The 18,093-nt window shown below is 36.9% G+C and overlaps 1 protein-coding gene across 1 annotated transcript; it reads left to right on the forward strand.

Annotated features, from left to right (window-relative positions):
- Window positions 1-2,595: 2,595 nt before the first annotated feature.
- dnajc25 (DnaJ (Hsp40) homolog, subfamily C, member 25) lies at window positions 2,596-17,783 on the forward strand. The gene is made up of 4 exons (XM_079814483.1): window positions 2,596-2,941; window positions 6,270-6,422; window positions 8,075-8,545; window positions 17,213-17,783. Exons 1-4 carry the CDS (start codon window positions 2,654-2,656, stop codon window positions 17,333-17,335), a joined length of 1,035 nt encoding a protein of 344 aa, XP_079670609.1. The 5' UTR covers window positions 2,596-2,653; the 3' UTR covers window positions 17,336-17,783.
- Window positions 17,784-18,093: the final 310 nt, after the last annotated feature.

The following is an 18,093-nucleotide window of genomic DNA, read 5'->3' on the forward strand; positions in this document are numbered from 1 at the left end:
ATCACTAAAAATGCGTAGACTTGATGTCGCCCAGGCCCAGATTAGTCCCTAGCGACCTCGGAGGTCATAGAAAAGACGCCTCCAAGTCTAGAATCGTCTGCCGAAAGGACCATCTCCAATACTGGATCTGCACAGAATCATGAGACGCACACACAAAGCTTCACAGAATAACAGTTTCCATCAAGGTCGGGAGCATCTTAACTAACTATCAACAAAGCACTTCTCCAAAACATGCTGATACTAACTCTAGTTCAGAAGTGAATTTATTCTATTTAGTAAGAAAGAAAAGTATATCAAAGTCTGGATTCAAAAGCACAGAGCAACTAAAACACTACAATATCCTAAATCACTCCTTGAATATAGAGAACTGATTTATCAAATGTAGGACACTGTTATAACTTGATTATCATTCATTCTTATTTTAATATTGAACATAAAATCATTCTTGAAGGATATGTGTCTGATGAAGAGACAAGTGATGTTTGGCTTGACCCTTGACCCTTCAACGCGCTTAATTATTCATGACAGCATGAATACTCTGACTGGTGCTTCAAACAGTGAGATCGCACACAGTGAGAGATCAAAAATAAGTGTTTTTTTCCGCTTTGTATGAGTTTCTTAGTTGTCTGCGTTCTCTTCAATTGATCCTGAGTCTTCACACAAATGTGATTCATCCACACTGTGATTGTAACCGCTCTTTACGGCCATTTAACCGACCAAACGTCTTATAAAAACTCCACAAAATAAGCCTCAAAAGTTATCAAAGTTATGCAACAGCATGTTCATATATATTTTCGATGCAGAGAATTGCGAATGGCTGCGCATTTAATTGTTGAATTATAGGTGTCACAGGATATGTATGTATTTGTGTAACGGTGAGCTTACAAAGCCATGTGTATATCGTGTTGTGTGTAACTTAATGGTCATTTTCAGCATGCGTTTGTGGGAAGCTTTGATGCTTTTAATGAGAGCAAAATAAAATGGTCTGAACCAGAAGCCGTTGATGTGCTGTCAGTCTCCCCTCATCCCCCTCGACTCCGCCGCTAAACCACGCCCACTTTTATAGCATTTTTCAAAACTGTGGTGAGAACTGACGGCTGCTGAAACAGGGGCTTTCATGACCCTTTAACAATCGCTCCAGCGGTTCCTCAGCTCCACAACACTCGCTCCTGCTTCTGCTTCACTACAGTAATGTTAATAATCACATCCATGAAAATGATTTCTGCCCGAGTCCTATCCCGATTCTTTTCCACCGGCTGTGAGGTGAAGACCACATGTCCCAAGATTCTGCATCATCAAACTACGCCTTTGTTTTGAACAGGCGACCTCTAGCGGACGGAAAAGTTACATAGTGCACTTTTAACCTGATGACAATTTATTTAGAAGGTTTTTGTGACCTCTTAAACTTACACCAAGAGGTCCTACACCACATATGTAGATTCCTACACAATTTATGCTTAATTTTAAATACACTATATAACTATCATAGATAACAGCGGCTGGGGGCGGGGTTACTGTGACAAACAAGACAAACACAAACTTGTGACCGCCATTTCTCTCACACACACGCATACACACACACACACACACACACACACACACACACACACACACACACACACACACACACACACACACACACACACACACACACACACACACACACACACACACACACACACACACTCTCTCTCTCTCTGTCTCTTGCGCACACACACACTGACAGACACAGTCACTCACATTCCATTCTGTTCACTTTTTATCTATTTTTTATTTTACTGGCAGGGTAATATAACAAAGATTAATTAAATAATGCTCATTAAAAACATCACTTTCACAATGATATAAGAAAAGAGCAGTAAAACGGAGGCACAGACGATTAGTAGCCTATACGTTTTTTTTAGTTGGTATTTGGTTTTATTTTTAAAAGCAAATAAATGTTTACCAAATTTGCTTTTGTTCTGAATTCTTTCTCATTTTCATGTAAGTGTCTAGATAAGGGGATCATATCTATCTTATAAGTATTACACTATAGAAGAGTCTTAAGCTATGGACATTTAAGTTATTTAAATAGTTGGTATTTTCTGTGAAAAATAACTTTAATAATGTAAAATTCTGCAAGGAATAAGTAATAAAATAATTATAAACTTTATATGAAAATTGTCTATTTTTAAGGGGGTCACGAAAAAGGCTAATAAAGAAGTTTAGGGATGAATTCCTTTTTACAAAATTGGAAAAATCAATCCAAAATACTTTGCAATAAACACAATTCCAAAATAAGCGTGTAATTGTTTCTTCATAGATGACAAAATCAAGCACCTTGATTACTGTCATTGTACCTATAGTTTATTGTATTCATCGTACTATAATACGTATAGTTGATTGGATAACAGTTATAATTTTAAAAGAAACTTCAACAAATTTGTAGGGCAGAAGATTTTTTTAGTCGGAGCCAGAAGTCTTTCTATTATTGGTCACTAAATGTAAGATATCTTTCAGAGTTTCGTTAAGAATTGAACTAAAAGAACCCTCGAAGACAGACTCGACTAATAACTTGACACAAACAATATTGCAAAAGACCATTTTTGCACATACGAGTTCAACACGTGTAGGTTGCGTCATCAGAGCGCGACCGCAGCATCAGAATGCTGACATGGCCGCGTCCATGGAGCTAAGACTCACTTTATGGATCTGTTTTGTTTTTATTTCGGGTTTTTCTTCGGTCGCCGCGCTCATCGAGGGACTGTATTGCGGGACTCAGAGTTGCTATGACGTGCTTTCAGTTTCGCGTGATGCCAGTAAAGCGGAGATCGGGCGCGCGTACCGTCAGCTGGCCCGAAGGTACCACCCGGACCGATACCAGCCCGGGGAGACCGAGGACACCCGCGAGACCGCGCAGCAAAAGTTTATGCTCGTCGCTACAGCTTACGAGACACTCAAGGTAAACAAAACAAGCGCCCGTTTGCACAAAGCTCTTGAGCTTACACGTAAGAAATCAAAGATCTTCATCCAGATTGCGTAAAAATTGTGGTTAGAATGTGCATTAAAGGGATAGTACAAGCAAAAATGAAAATTCTGCCATTCATTTCTCACCCTCATGTCGTTCCAAACCTGCAAGACATTTGTTCATCTTCAGAACACAAATGAAGATATTTTTGATGAAATCTGAGTGATTTCTGTCCCTCCATTGACAGCTACACAACTACCACTGTGACACAAAAGTTCACAAATAGATCATTAAACTAATCGATATGAATTGAGAGATTTATATGATGAACAGATTGAATTAGGCTTTTATTCACATAAACATTCATCAACTCATCGTTCTCGTGTTACGCATCACGTTTGAGCTTCGGCGAGAACCAATGAGGTTCATTCTCGTGTTACGCATCACGTTTGAGCTTCAGCGAGAACCAATGAGGTTCATTCTCGTGTTACGCATCACGTTTGAGCTTCAGCGAGAACCAATGAGGTTCATTCTCGTGTTACGCATCACGTTTGAGCTTCAGCGAGAACCAATGATGTTCATTCTCGTGTTACGCATCACGTTTGAGCTTCAGCGAGAACCAATGAGGTTCGTTCTCGTGTTACGCATCACGTTTTAGCTTCAGCGAGAACCAATGAGGTTCATTCTCGTGTTACGCATCACATTTGAGCTTCAGCGAGAACCAATGAGGTTCGTTCTCGTGTTACGCATCACGTTTTAGCTTCAGCGAGAACCAATGAGGTTCGTTCTCGTGTTGTGCATCACGTTTTAGCTTCAGCGAGAACCAATGAGGTTCATTCTCGTGTTACGCATCACGTTTTAGCTTCGGCGAGAACCAATGAGGTTCATTCTCGTGTTACGCATCACGTTTTAGCTTCGGCGAGAACCAATGAGGTTCATTCTCGTGTTACGCATCACGTTTTAGCTTCAGCGAGAACCAATGAGGTTCATTCTTGTGTTACGCATCACGTTTTAGCTTCGGCGAGAACCAATGAGGTTCATTCTCGTGTTACGCATCACGTTTTAGCTTCGGCGAGAACCAATGAGGTTCATTCTCGTGTTACGCATCACGTTTTAGCTTCGGCGAGAACCAATGAGGTTCATTCTCGTGTTACGCATCACGTTTGAGCACGTTGAGAAACTAAGCGAAGCGCCGTGCCACGTCTCAGACAACTCACAGTTATCGCACACTGGACACGCGCATTCTATGATTCAGTTTATGGTCAGCAATATTGTTATGGTTATTGTTATTCAGGCTGCAGACTTATAAACGATTGTATTTAATTGTACAGTGCAATCATAACATATTAAATTAAGATAATGTCTGTACTATGTCAGACATTATCTTAATTTAATATGTTATGATTGCACTGTACAACTAAATACAATCGTTTATAAGTCTGCAGCCTGAACATTTTACCTCAGGATGTAACTTACATTAACTGAGTTAATTTGAGAATCTCACCTGAAAATGCGAAAACATCATCAATCTTCACCCACACCGCTGATTTCTGTATTTAGTCCCTCAGAATCAGTGGTGTGTGCATATAATTCAAGGTACTTCCCAATTTAGTTGAGTTTTTCATTGTCTTTGTTACGCTATTCTACAATGATATCCAACTGAAGTGTGTGACCTGGTGCCGGTTTATTTAATAGAAAACCCCTTAATTCGGCCATTATGAATGGCCGTGCCCATTTTACTTTCACTTTAGAATTAGCGCCAATTCGGGGACGGCACTTGCTTGAATGGTGGGTTCGTTGTTATTCTTAATGAACAACACAACAACAAAATGGTACAATTACAAACTCACTTAAATATGCGCTTTTATATTTCGCTTTGAAACCAAATCTTCCACCGTCGTCTTGTCAGTCAGCTCCTCACTCTCGTGATGAATGAAATCTGACTCTGCTGATCTGTGCTGCGACTCTCGTTCGGCTCACGCTGCACGTTCTGTTTTTAAATGTAGTGTCTGTTCGCTAACTGAACTAAATTATTTTTACTACTAATAAAAATCTAAATTACTCTGGGGGCGGTGCCACGGTAGGCACTGTCAATATATTGTGTTGTATAATGAACGAGTGCACTAAGAGTGTAGATATGGCATAATAGACAGCTTCTTTGATTGTAATTGCAAGCGAAGTTCTGTTGCATTGCAGTGCGAAATCATGACAAATCATGTATCAAAACTAGGGCTGAGCAAATTAACGCGTTAACGCGGGTGATTAATTTTTTCAGCTTAACGCATTAAAAATATTTAACGCAAATAACGCAGCGTCCGTTTTTATATCCATTTTTGCCTAGCGTTACATGATCTCGCTCCTATTCATGTAAATGCTTCCAAGCGCGACAAGACACGAGCGCACTGTATGTCAATGTCCTGTGTGTGTGTGTGTGTGTGTGTGTGTGTGTGTGTGTGTGTGTGTGTGGTTGCGTGTGTGACAGTGTCCTGTCTGTGTGTGTGTGTGTGTGTGTGTGTGTGACAGTGTCCTGTCTGTGTGGCTGCTTCTCATGTCAGCTAATCGAGGGACACACACACACACACACACACATACACACTCGACGCGTCAGTCTCCTGCTCACATCGAGTTCTCTTTTGCTCATGAACAATCAATAACAACAACAGAGAATTTTGAGTATTCTCATATTAGGAGTCTTAAATTAGTAATAAAGTCTTAAATGAACTTAAAGAGTTGTTAGGAGATGAGATGCGCTTCAGATGCGCGTCAGATCTGCGGCTGTTCTTAAAGTGACAGGAGCACTGATGATCCCTGTCATTAATGTTCATCAAAGAACATCGGGAACAGAGAAAATTGTAGCTTTAATGATGATTAATCTATATTTCATTTATTATTTATGCAGTTAAGAAAGGTGTTTGATAACTATTACATTTCTGTATATGTCTAACAGGGAAGGCACAGGTAAAAATAACATTTATTATTTTGGGGTTATGTAAAGATTGTTTTAAGTTCACTTAAATTAAAAGTTGTTTTTTAAAGCCTAATAAATGTTGAAATTGGGAGCTTTCAGTTATACTGTAATGTAACGTCATTAATGTTTCAAAATATTAAAAACTTGCGAAAAATTTGATTAATTAGTTCATTTTTTTTAATCTATTCCCAGCACTAATCAAAACTTTCCCCCTCAAACTGAATCACCAATATAGCATTCAAATGTAGCTCAGATGTCAAACGTCCTCACCTACATTCACATATTGCTTTCCCTTGCATGTTGGTAAATAGTCATGGTCAATAGTCAAACAGACTGTAATATTGTGATTTTCAGGATGAAGAATTACGCAAGGACTACGACTACATGCTGGACCACCCAGAGGAATATTACAGCCACTACTACACTTACTACAGGAGAAGACTTGCTCCCAAAGTAGACGTTCGGATAGTGATACTCGTAACTATTTGTGCAATCTCACTGTTTCAGGTAAGTACACCGCTCATCACAAAATGTTCACTTACGGCTCACTCACTTCATTAATTGCCATTGACTTGAAAAAAAAACAACGTACTGATGAGTTTCTTCTAGGGCTGTCAAAAGATTAATAGGGATTAATCGCATCCAAAATAAAAGTTTGTGTTTACATAATATATGTGTGTGTACTCTGTTAGTTATTATTTATATATAAATACACAAACATTCATGTATATATTTAAGAAATATTTGCATTTATATACTGTATACATTTATATAATGTATAATATATATAAATATAAATGTTTTATATATAAAAATATTTTTTCTTAAATATACATGCATGTGTCTGTATTTATATATAAATAATAATTAACAGAGTACACACACATATATTATGTAAACACAAACTTTTATGTTGGATGCGATTAATCGCGATTAATCTTTTGACAGCCCTAGTTTCTTCATCTTCTTCCTTATTTTTATGCTCTAAATAAGTTTAGATTCTGTAATTCTCAGAGACCTTCATTTACTGTGTATTATTTACAGACCCTCATAATGAATAGTCGAAAGAATTTTGGTTAATTAGAACGGTTTGCAAATAGGAGCCAATACTAATGCATTGTGGGTTATAACATCTGAACTGTATGTCACAGACTTAAAGATCCAGTATCATTGGTTCAAATCTGGATAAAAAAAGAATACTCACGGGACGCTCCGTCTGACACACAGCTTTCTGTGCTTCGGGTGTGTGTGTGTGCTCAGAAAACCATATATCAGAAGTTTAGACTGATATGGCTTTAAAACACATGCAGATCATAAACTTTCATGGTGATGAAGAACTGCAATGTCATGTGAGCGTGAGCGCGATAGAGATGATTGCCAAAAACTAAAACATCTGTTTGGTTTTGATTGAGTATCGGAGGCACGAATTATCTAAATATCGCAAATGTTCATGTCGCTATATTCATATCGCAACGGCATGCAATATCTGAATGATTTTAATAAGCTACTTCAACATTGTGAAAAGTAGGGCTGCCACTAACGACTATTTTTATAAAGATTAATCTACTGACTAATTTATCGATTAATCGATTAATCTATCGACTAATTTATCGCAATAATTTTACTTTAAAACATTTAATTTAACTTGCAACATTGGCCTTCAGTAGTGTACTATAAAAAAGTATAAATGTAAACAAGCCTTTGACAAAATGTAAAACTAAAAGAGTAAAAATGTAAAAAAAGGTACAAATTTGTAAACCAACATAACAAAAAAAGGAGAATATCAGCAAATACTTTTTATATAGAATAGTGTTGTCACGATACCAAAATTATGACTTCAATACGATACCAGATAATCAAAACCAAACAGATGTTTTAGTTTTTGGCAGAGTATCGGAGGCACGAGATGTACAGGCTCCGCCCTCTTCAGCAGCTCATTTGCATTTAAAGAAACATGCTTTCCACTCAAAAATGGGCATTTACAACATGGTATGTGTGGTATTTTGAGCTGGAACCTCACAGACACATTCTGGGGACACATTATTTTAAACTTGTAAAAAGGGACGTTATAGATGCCCTTTAATATATAGAATAGGCTCACAAAGACAGCTGTTAGAGAACTATCCGTTTAACAAGCAGATGTTCTTATTCGTTTGCAGTATTACAGCTGGTGGAGTAGCTACACGGAAGCCATCAACTACCTGATGACCGTTCCCAAATATCGCATCCAGGCTACCGAACTGGCCAAGCAGCAAGGCCTGCTGAACAGAACCAAAGAGAAGGGAAAGAACCGGCGATCCAAAGAGGAGATCCGCGAGGAGGAGGAGCAGATTATCAGAGACATCATCAAGAACAAGATAGACATCAAAGGCGGCTATCAGAAGCCCAATGTGTCTGACATTCTGCTGTGTAAAATCATTCTGTTCCCCTACCATCTGTGCACCTACGTGGCGTGGCACTGCTCGTGGTTTTACCGTTTCACCGTTTGTGGGGAGGAGTACGGCGATGAGGAGAGACTTTACATTATCCGCAAGTTCATGAAGATGTCGCAGGCTCAGTTTGACAGTCTGGAGAGCAGCATGATAGACACTTTCCTGAAGAAGCAGCTCTGGATCAAAGAGAATTACGAGGTTTGGAGAACATTTCATTTCGTAGCACTTATTATTACATACTGATCTACTGTTTAAAGCTACACTGTGTGATATTTTCCCCCATCTAGCGGTGGAAAGGTATATGACCATCCAGAGAATTTTAGTTTCTGTTCCTCTCAATTAATTAATATGGCTTCCAGTTCGACCTCGTCCACATTCGACACGGTGCCATCGAGTGTTAAAACGCGAAAGGCGAAGCTTGAATTTACGGGTATGTTTCTCTTTGGCTAATGTACTTTCAAGATGGAGGGGCAACATGGCGACCCGCAATCGAAACCCTACCCGTATGTATTTTCAATGGCATATTATAGAGCCCGACCGATAAAGGATTTTTAAGGCCGATACCGATACAAATATTTGGTGATTTAAAAATCCGATATTCCGATATATCAGCCGATATGTATTAAAAAAATTAAAAAATAAAATAACATAGTTATTTGTAGTTATTCATGATCCCTCAGCCTCTCTAAAATAATATGATAATGCAGTTTAAAAATAAACTTGTTTGTTTTATTGTCACAACAGAACAGATGAACATAAAATTATATTAAAGTTCTGATAAATAAAATTTATAAAAATACACACTTAAGATATGAAACAAAGTTGTTTGGACGAAAACACAATAACAAAAACAGAACAAAAAATCAAAGTTACCAGTATTAACAGACGTGGTAAGCTTCATAAATATAACTTTGAGCAAGACTGGAAAAAAATATTCAGTTAATTTCTGATAAATAACAACAACAGCAAAATATAAACTATATACAGTATAAATATGAGCTACCTTATAATTACAATGTCAACTTGCTTATCCCTTTACATGCACTCTTTTAATTCTATCCATCAAACAAACCATTTTAGATCATCATTTGCTGCCTGCCTTCTAAAAATCTACTACTGATGATGCAATAGATCCATTATTTGTTAATGCGGCGTCTGAACGAAGTCAGCAACGCGCTTTCGTTCACTCTTCACGAGCCTAACTTACGATTTACAATGCAGGGACTGGTACTACAAATATACTAGTTATAAATACAGTAATCATTACTTTATTTAGGCAGAATAAGTTTGTTGTGATTTCCAAGGCGCATTAATGTTATCGGTCTCCCACTGATAGCCATGGCATTAGCTAGCTTTGTGGTTAGCGTCTATGATAAGTCATAATTTAGAAATGGACTACAAAATATTGTATACTTTTTCAAAATAACGGGCAGGAGAGAGATGATACGTCTCATGCTGTCAAACTGTCACGCTATTAAAGAAATACATCTTATTCAGTCACTTTGGCCGAGTTAAACTGACAGTCAGTCAACTAAGTTATACTGTAACAACCTAACGTAAGCAAATTCTGTTTCACTCTTGGCTTACATGTAACAGCAAAACTGGACTTGGCAGTCACCAATTTTGTCATGCTTATTTGAGTTAAGAGAACTGATTGGGATGTTCTTTTCAATGTTATTCAAGCAATGTATGTCTCGTTGCCAACTTACATGCACAGCTTCGTTGTTTGAATGTTCGTGGCGGCAGCATGAATCGGCATGAATCAGCTGGTGTTGCTGTATGGCACGTTGTAGGGTGCCCTCTGGTGGACAAACTATGAAACGCCAACACTCATAATGTGGTTGAGCGGTTTTTCGTCCGTTTTTAATATTTTTTTAAATATTCATTTATCGGCCATCATAAATGCCGATACCGATAGTTTGGAAAATGCCTAATATCGGCCGATAATATCGGCCCGCCGATATATCGGTCGGGCTCTAGCATATTATAAACTTACGAGAATACTTTATTACTTGAAAGAAGTAAATATACATTAATGATGAAAACTTGATACCGGCACATGCCTAACGGTCAAGCATCCAACTACGCGTGAATAGCGCGATTTATTCGCTTCATTCACGTCTGGTGTGAATGCACAGTAAGTCTCAGAAGAAGAATAATAAGCTTAAAGCTACATTGTGTAACTTTTTTAGTTTATTCTTAGCTAAAAACACTTAGTTCTTTCAAAAATATATGTGCTCCATGTTGCGATTAATTGCTGAAGCTTTTATCACGGTATACGGTATTATCACGATATTGAAATAAGTTGCAAAAAAAGCGTAGTCATACTATAACAGGTTTAAAGGGTTAGTTCACCCAAAAATGAAAATTCTGTCATTAATTCCTCACCCTCATGTTGTTCGACACCCGTAAGACCTCCGTTCATCTTCAGACACAAATGAAGATATTTTAGTTGAAAGCTGATGCTGAGAAAGGCTTCAGATAGGCCTCCATTGGCATTCAGTACATTCACACTCACAAGACCCATAAACGGCACTAAAAACGTCGTTACAAAGTCCATCTCACCACAGTGACTCTACAATAATTTTACGATGCGACGACAATAGTTTTTGTGCGCCAAAAAAAATCTAAACGCCTTTATCCAACTTGTTCTTGTCTTCCGTGTGTGCCTCCACGACGCATGCGCGAGAATATGACGCAGATCCGGGGTTCGGACACATGACCCAGAAGAGATTTGTTTACGAGCAGAGGAAGACGCGCGTATCTAAGCTGTTGGATTCTATATTGATCGTGCTTTAGGTCTCGGCGTAGTTCTCAAAATGGGGCTAAAGTGTGCATTTCATGGATTCCCGAACCCTGGCGCTACATCATATTCTCGCGCATGCGTCGTGGAGGCACACAAGGAAGACAAGAAGAGGTTGAATAAAGTAGTTATTTCGATTTTTTTTTTTGCGCACAAAAACTATTGTTGTCGCATCGTAAAATGATTGTAGAGCCACTGTGTTTAGATGGACTTTGTAACGACGTTTTAAGTGCCTTTTATGGGTCTTGTGAGTGTAAATGTACTGAATGCCAATGGAGGCCTATCTGAAGCCTTTCTCAGCATCAGATTTCAACTAAAATATCTTCATTTGTGTCTGAAGATGAACTGAGGTCTTACGGGTGTCGAACGACATGAGGGTGAGGAATTAATGACAGAATTTTCATTTTTGGGTGAACTAACCCTTTAATAACTTTCTTATAACAAAAGAACCAAACATTTAAATACAATAAAGCAATACACACAAATGTATAAAGTAAACACTATTTAAAACAGATTAAAGTGCAAAAGAATTATAAAGAACAATAGGTAACACAATAAGGTCTCACTAGTTAATGCATTAACATTAAAGAATGAATAGCTACATTTTTATAGAAGTTATTCTTCTTTGATAACGTTAAAAAAGCAACTGTTTGTCAGTGCTAGCTCAGGTCCATTAAATAATACAGTTTTGATTTGAATAATGTGTTATTAAATGCTGAAGTTTAAATTTAACTAAGATTAATAAATGTTTTAGAAGTATTTGTCATTGTCAGTTTGTTAATGAATTAACTAATGTTAAATAATAGAGCCTTATTGTAAAGTGTGTGACTGAACAACAAAGAATCAGAACATTTTCAAACAATATCTAGGGCATGTAGTCCAGATTAAAATATAAAATGTTTAAGTTTGAAAATGAATAGCCTTAAGTCTTTAAGTATTAAGTATTTGGTTATGTGATGAGCACCGTAGCGAATACAGAAAACTGTTTTGTTTACGAGGATTACCGGGGAAATGGCTCTATTTCTGTTGTTTCAGCGCCCTCTGCTGTCAGAGAGTGACTGCGCGTCTCCTACACGTTCCGCCATGTGCTCATGCACGTTGAGTTTGTTTACATCAGTGCGCGTTCCTCTTTGACGTGTTGTTCAACGGTTGATGGGGAAAGTATTCTTAAAATGCATTCTAAGAAATCGGAATAATTCGCAATAAATAATTATTCACTGTATTTTGAAGTGCCCACGGTAACAATATCGTGCATGTTCATTATTATGATATATCGTATTACTGTGTACCGGCACATGTCTATTGACCTTTTTGAGTTTACTCACTTCATTCGCGCGCGACATTAACTTCACAACAGACACGAATTCGCGTAATGGGAGGGGCTTCTGCCAGCGGCTCGTCTCGTTGCGAAATGGCTGACATGGATTGTTTTAAAATACGGCGAATAAGCTCAATTTGTCAGCTTTAGCTAGCTTGTAGTCTCAATAGGCTATATAGCTCAAATTGAGTAAAGAGTGTTTTTTACAACTTGATTGTCTGACCTCCTCACTTAAGGCCCGGGTATACTTGGGCCGTCCGCATTCGTGCACCGTCCGCATGACGTAATTATACCCCGGCTTTACTTTCTTCCAAGAAAGAAGAACTTTACTTTCTTCCTTTTTATTCCTGTTTCTATAAAGTACGAAGATGTATCGTACAGCTCCGGGTATCCACCTATGATTTTGTCCTCATTGTTGTCACTACTAGAGCAAGCTCCTGATTGGTTAACACGATGCGAATATCCGGCAAAGTTCAGATTTTTCAACTCGCCCAATTCACGCTGTGTCATTTGCGCGAATCGCTCCGCAGAACGTCTATTTGCGTCTTTGCATTGACTTAACATGGAAATCACTCGCGTGAAACGCTTCATTCGCGTCTGGTGTGAGCGCACCATAAGGCTTTCAAACTACAACTCGGCTCAGACCTTCAGACTGTTCTGACTCGGGTTGCTGTATCTTTTCTACTTAATCCGACATTAGATTTTCATTAAACGGACACTCAAAACTACAAAAAGTCCCATACGCTCTCATTAAGGGGGTCAAAACCTTTGTACAATAAGACTTGTAGAGTATTTAAGCTGTCTATCACTACCAAAGCTAAATGACTATCTAAGGACAGTATGCTAAAACATATTAGAAAAATGCTAAATCATACTAGCAACATGCTAATTCATGTTGGAAACATGTTAAATAATACTGACATGTTAATTCATGTTTACAACATTCTAATTCATGTTAACTTGTTAACACACTAACATGTTAATTCATGTTTACAACATTCTAATTCATGTTAACTTGTTAACACGCTAACATGTTAATTCATGTTAACAATGTGCTAAAACATGTTAGCAACATGGTAATTAATGTGAAAATGTTTTACACATCCTAGCAATAGGCTAATTAATGTTAGAAACATGCTAAATCATACTAACATGTTAATTCATGTTTGCAACATTCTAATTCATGTTAACATGCTAACATGTTAATTCATGTTAACAATGTGTTACAACATGTTAACAAAATGGTAATTCATGTCAAAATGTGTTAAACATGCTAGCAATAAGCTAATTCATGTTAGAAACATGCTAAATCCTTCTAACAACATGTTAATTCATGTTTACGACATTCTAATTCATGTTAACTTCTTAACACGCTAACAACATGTTAATTCATGTTAACAATGTGCTTAAACATGTTAGCAATAGGCTAATTAATGTTAGAAACATGCTAAGTCATACTAACAACATGTTAATTCATGTTTACGACATTCTAATTCATGTTAACTTGTTAACACGCTAACAACATGGTAATTCATGTCAAAATGTGTTAAAACATGCTAGCAATAGGTTAATTCATGTTAGAAACATGCTAAGTCATACTAACATGTTAATTCATGTTTACAACATTCTAATTCAGGTTAACGCGCTAACATGTTAATTCATGTTAACAATGTTACAACATGTTAGCAACATGGTAATTCATGTCAAAATGTGTTAAACATGTTAGCAATAGGCTAATTCATGTTAGAAACATGCTAAATCATAGTAACATGTTAATTCATGTTTACGACATTCTAATTCATGTTAACTTGTTAACACGCTAACAACATGTTAATTCATGTTAACAATATGCTTAAACATGTTAGCAATAGGCTAATTCATGTTAGAAACATGCTAAGTCATACTAACAACATGTTAATTCATGTTTACAACATTCTAATTCATGTTAACACGCTAACAACATGTTAATTCATGTTAACAATGTGTTACAACATGTTAGCAACATGGTAATTCATGTCAAAATGTGTTAAACATGTTAGCAATAGGCTAATTCATATTAGAAACATGCTAAATCATAGTAACAACATGTTAATTCATGTTTACGACATTCTAATTCATGTTAACTTGTTAACACGCTAACAACATGGTAATTCATGTTAACAATATGCTTAAACATGTTAGCAATAGGCTAATTCATGTTAGAAACATGCTAATTCATACTAACAACATGTTAATTCATGTTTACAACATTCTAATTCATGTTAACACGCTAACAACATGTTAATTCATGTTAACAATGTGTTACAACACGCTAACAACATGGTAATTCATGTTAACAATATGCTTAAACATGTTAGCAATAGGCTAATTCATGTTAGAAACATGCTAATTCATACTAGCAACATGTTAATTCTTGTTTACGACATTCTAATTCATGTTAACTTGTTAACACGCTAACAACATGGTAATTCATGTCAAAATGTGTTAAAACATGCTAGCAATAGGCTAATTCATGTTAGAAACAATCTAAATCATAGTAACAACATGTTAATTCATGTTTACGACATTCTAATTCATGTTAAAATGCTAACATGTTAACAATATGCTAAAACATGTTAGCAACATGGTAATTCAAGTCAAAATATGTTAAAAAATGCCAGCAATAGGCTAATTCATGTTTGAAAAATGCTAAATCATACTAACATGTTAATTCATGTTTACAACATTCAAATTCATGTTAACATGTTAATTCATGTTAACTACATTCAAATTCATGTTAACATGTTAATTCATGTTAACTACATTCTAATTCATGCTAACATGTTAATTCATGTTAACAATGTGTTAAAACATGTTAGAAATATGCTAATTAATGCTAACATGTTATTTCATGTTTACATGGTAATTCATGTCAAAATGTGTTAAATTATCCTATTGCTAACATGTTTTATGTTAGAAACATGCTAAATCATACTAACATTTTATTATACTTTTTATTAACATTTTATTATACTAACAGCGGATTACAGCATTCTAATTCATGTTAACGTGTGACAATGTGCTAAAATATATTAGCAACATGGTAATTAATGTCAAATGTGTTGAAACATGTTAGCAACATGCTAATTCATGTTAGAAACATGCAAAATCATACTGACATGTTAATTCATGTTTACAACATTCTAATTCATGCTAGCAAATTCTTGCTCTCACTAAATTTAAAGCTTATAAAACTTTTATGCAGTTTTCATTTTCTAGTGCTCTGAAATTTAACACATGCAATTTAAATACGTTTAAAACCCTTATTTAAAGGTTCAGTGTGTACATTTTAGCTGCATCTTGCGATGAGGTTGCGAATTTCACCCCTCTCTTTCGAAGCACATAGAGAAGCTATGGTGGCCGACACAGGACAAAGATGTCGACTAGCGCTCTGTTGACAAGTTTGTCCGTTTAGGGCTTCTGTAGAAACATGGCGGTGCAAAATGGCGGCTTCACTGTAAGGGGACCCGCGGTGTGTGTAGATAGAAATGGATCATTCTGAGGTAATAAAAACATAACGGTTCATTATGCACCACTGAAAACATAGTTATGTATATTATATTGCATTTCTGTCAATAGATCCTCATAAATATTACACACTGCACCTTTAAACAAAAATGTTAATGCATTTTACATTATAACTATAATTCTGTTGTCAATTTATATAATCAATTTATAATTGTATCAAATTGTATATTGTAATTGTATCTTGAAAAGCTATAAGTTCACATGTTTAAAATATGATTACGAGTAGCGTTAGACCGATATATCGGGCCAATATTTGCAATTTTTACGTGTATCGGCATCGGCCGATACAAGGCTGCTGCATTCGCCGATATTTTTTTCCCTGCATTATTTACAGACAGGCGTCCACAGGGCAGCTCTCACCGTCTTCAAACTGTCTTGCTCTCCCTCGCGCATATTAATCAATTGAGAATTGACACGATGGGAAAAGGTCGGAAGTTTCACGTGGAGCATTGGGAGATTTTTTCCTGAATTACCGCTGGTGTTGCTCTACAAGAGATTAAGTTAAGTGCACCTACACTCTATAAAATGCTGGGTTAAAAATAACCCAAGTTGGGTTGAAAATGGACTAACCCAGCAATTGGGTTGTTTTAAGCAAACACTTAACCCAACCGCTGGGTCAAAACAACCCAATTGCTGGGTTAGTCCATATTCAACCCAACTTGGGTTATTTTTAACCCAGCATTTTTTAGAGTGTAACCATTAAATGACTAGGTTGTAAATAGTTTTAAAACTAAGTACAGTACAGTCAGTGTGCACTAGTGTCATTATTTTATTTATGTGTAAATATTTATTTTCAGAATTTTTCACCACTGAACTTTTTTTTTTCTTGTTCTACCTCACCTGTTTTTACTATTTGTTAAATATTGTTTTTTTTAGTTCAATAAATGTTCCTTTTTTAAATTGTACATTTTAAATGATCATCATGATCATTGTGTCATTTTTATGTTGTAAATTGAGAGAGCAAAAGCAGTATCGGCTCCAAATATCGGCGCAAGAAAATCGGCAGCCCGTATCGGTATCGGCACTAAAAAATCCATATCGGTCGATCCCTAATTACGAGTCAGATCCTCCCAGCGCTATGATAGTCGATCAGGGATTAACCGAGTGTGTGTGGTGTTGTTAGTATGTGTGTGTTTAGGACTTCAGACTGACTGATCATTCTGTGTGTTTATGAAAGGCCTACCGGGCGGAGCAGGAGGAGGAGATGAAGATGAAGATGGCCACAGACCCGCGGTGGAAGCGCTACCGGCGCTGGATGAGGAGCGAGGGTCCCGGACGCCTCACTTTCGCTGACGATTGACCTCACATGCACACAGTCCCACATCCCACGTCCACACAGCCTGAGCTCGTGTGTGTGTGATTACACTCGGCTCGTGCGCCCGCGTTTACAATGGACTGACAACCTGATTTACTAGGCTGCCTTTTCTCATATGATATAAGACTGTAACGGCCTTTTGATTGTACCTGTGGAGGATCATGTGATTTTTCAGGATCAATTCAGACTGTTTTAGTAGAATCATAAAGAAGAATAACTCTGTGTGTTGTTTTACCAGGAGGAATTCGATCAGGGTCAGTGTTACAGCAAAACGCCTCATTCAATCACTGAAGGTTCTGTCTCTCTCTTTCTTTCTACATGTCCGATGTAAATGTTGTCATCCAATTCTGATTTTGCGTATATATATATATATATAGTCATATCTAATTGTTCCGTTACATGGTACTTCAATAAAGTTTTATAGTTTAAGGTTTGGTTAGGAAGACTTTGTCAGTAATTTATTGTATTGTTCTCGGGGCATAACCACAGATGCACATAAAGCGATCTCTCACCTAAACTTGACATACACACATGCCTTTTATGAATGCTTTTGAATTCTACAATTCAAATGCAGCTCCTTTTCATGCGTTTCCTTTAGAAGAGACAAAAATACTGTTAAAAATATATTCTAGAAAGCAGCATAAAAATAGAAATTGGGCCTTTTTCCATGCAGTTTGAGTATTTCATGCAGTTTGGAATAAAAACAAAATGGAGGTGGGAAACCTTGCATGCATGTACACCTA

Source organism: Gobio gobio (genome assembly GCF_949357685.1).
Source record: "Gobio gobio genome assembly, chromosome: 4".
Lineage (NCBI taxonomy): Eukaryota > Metazoa > Chordata > Actinopteri > Cypriniformes > Gobionidae > Gobio > Gobio gobio.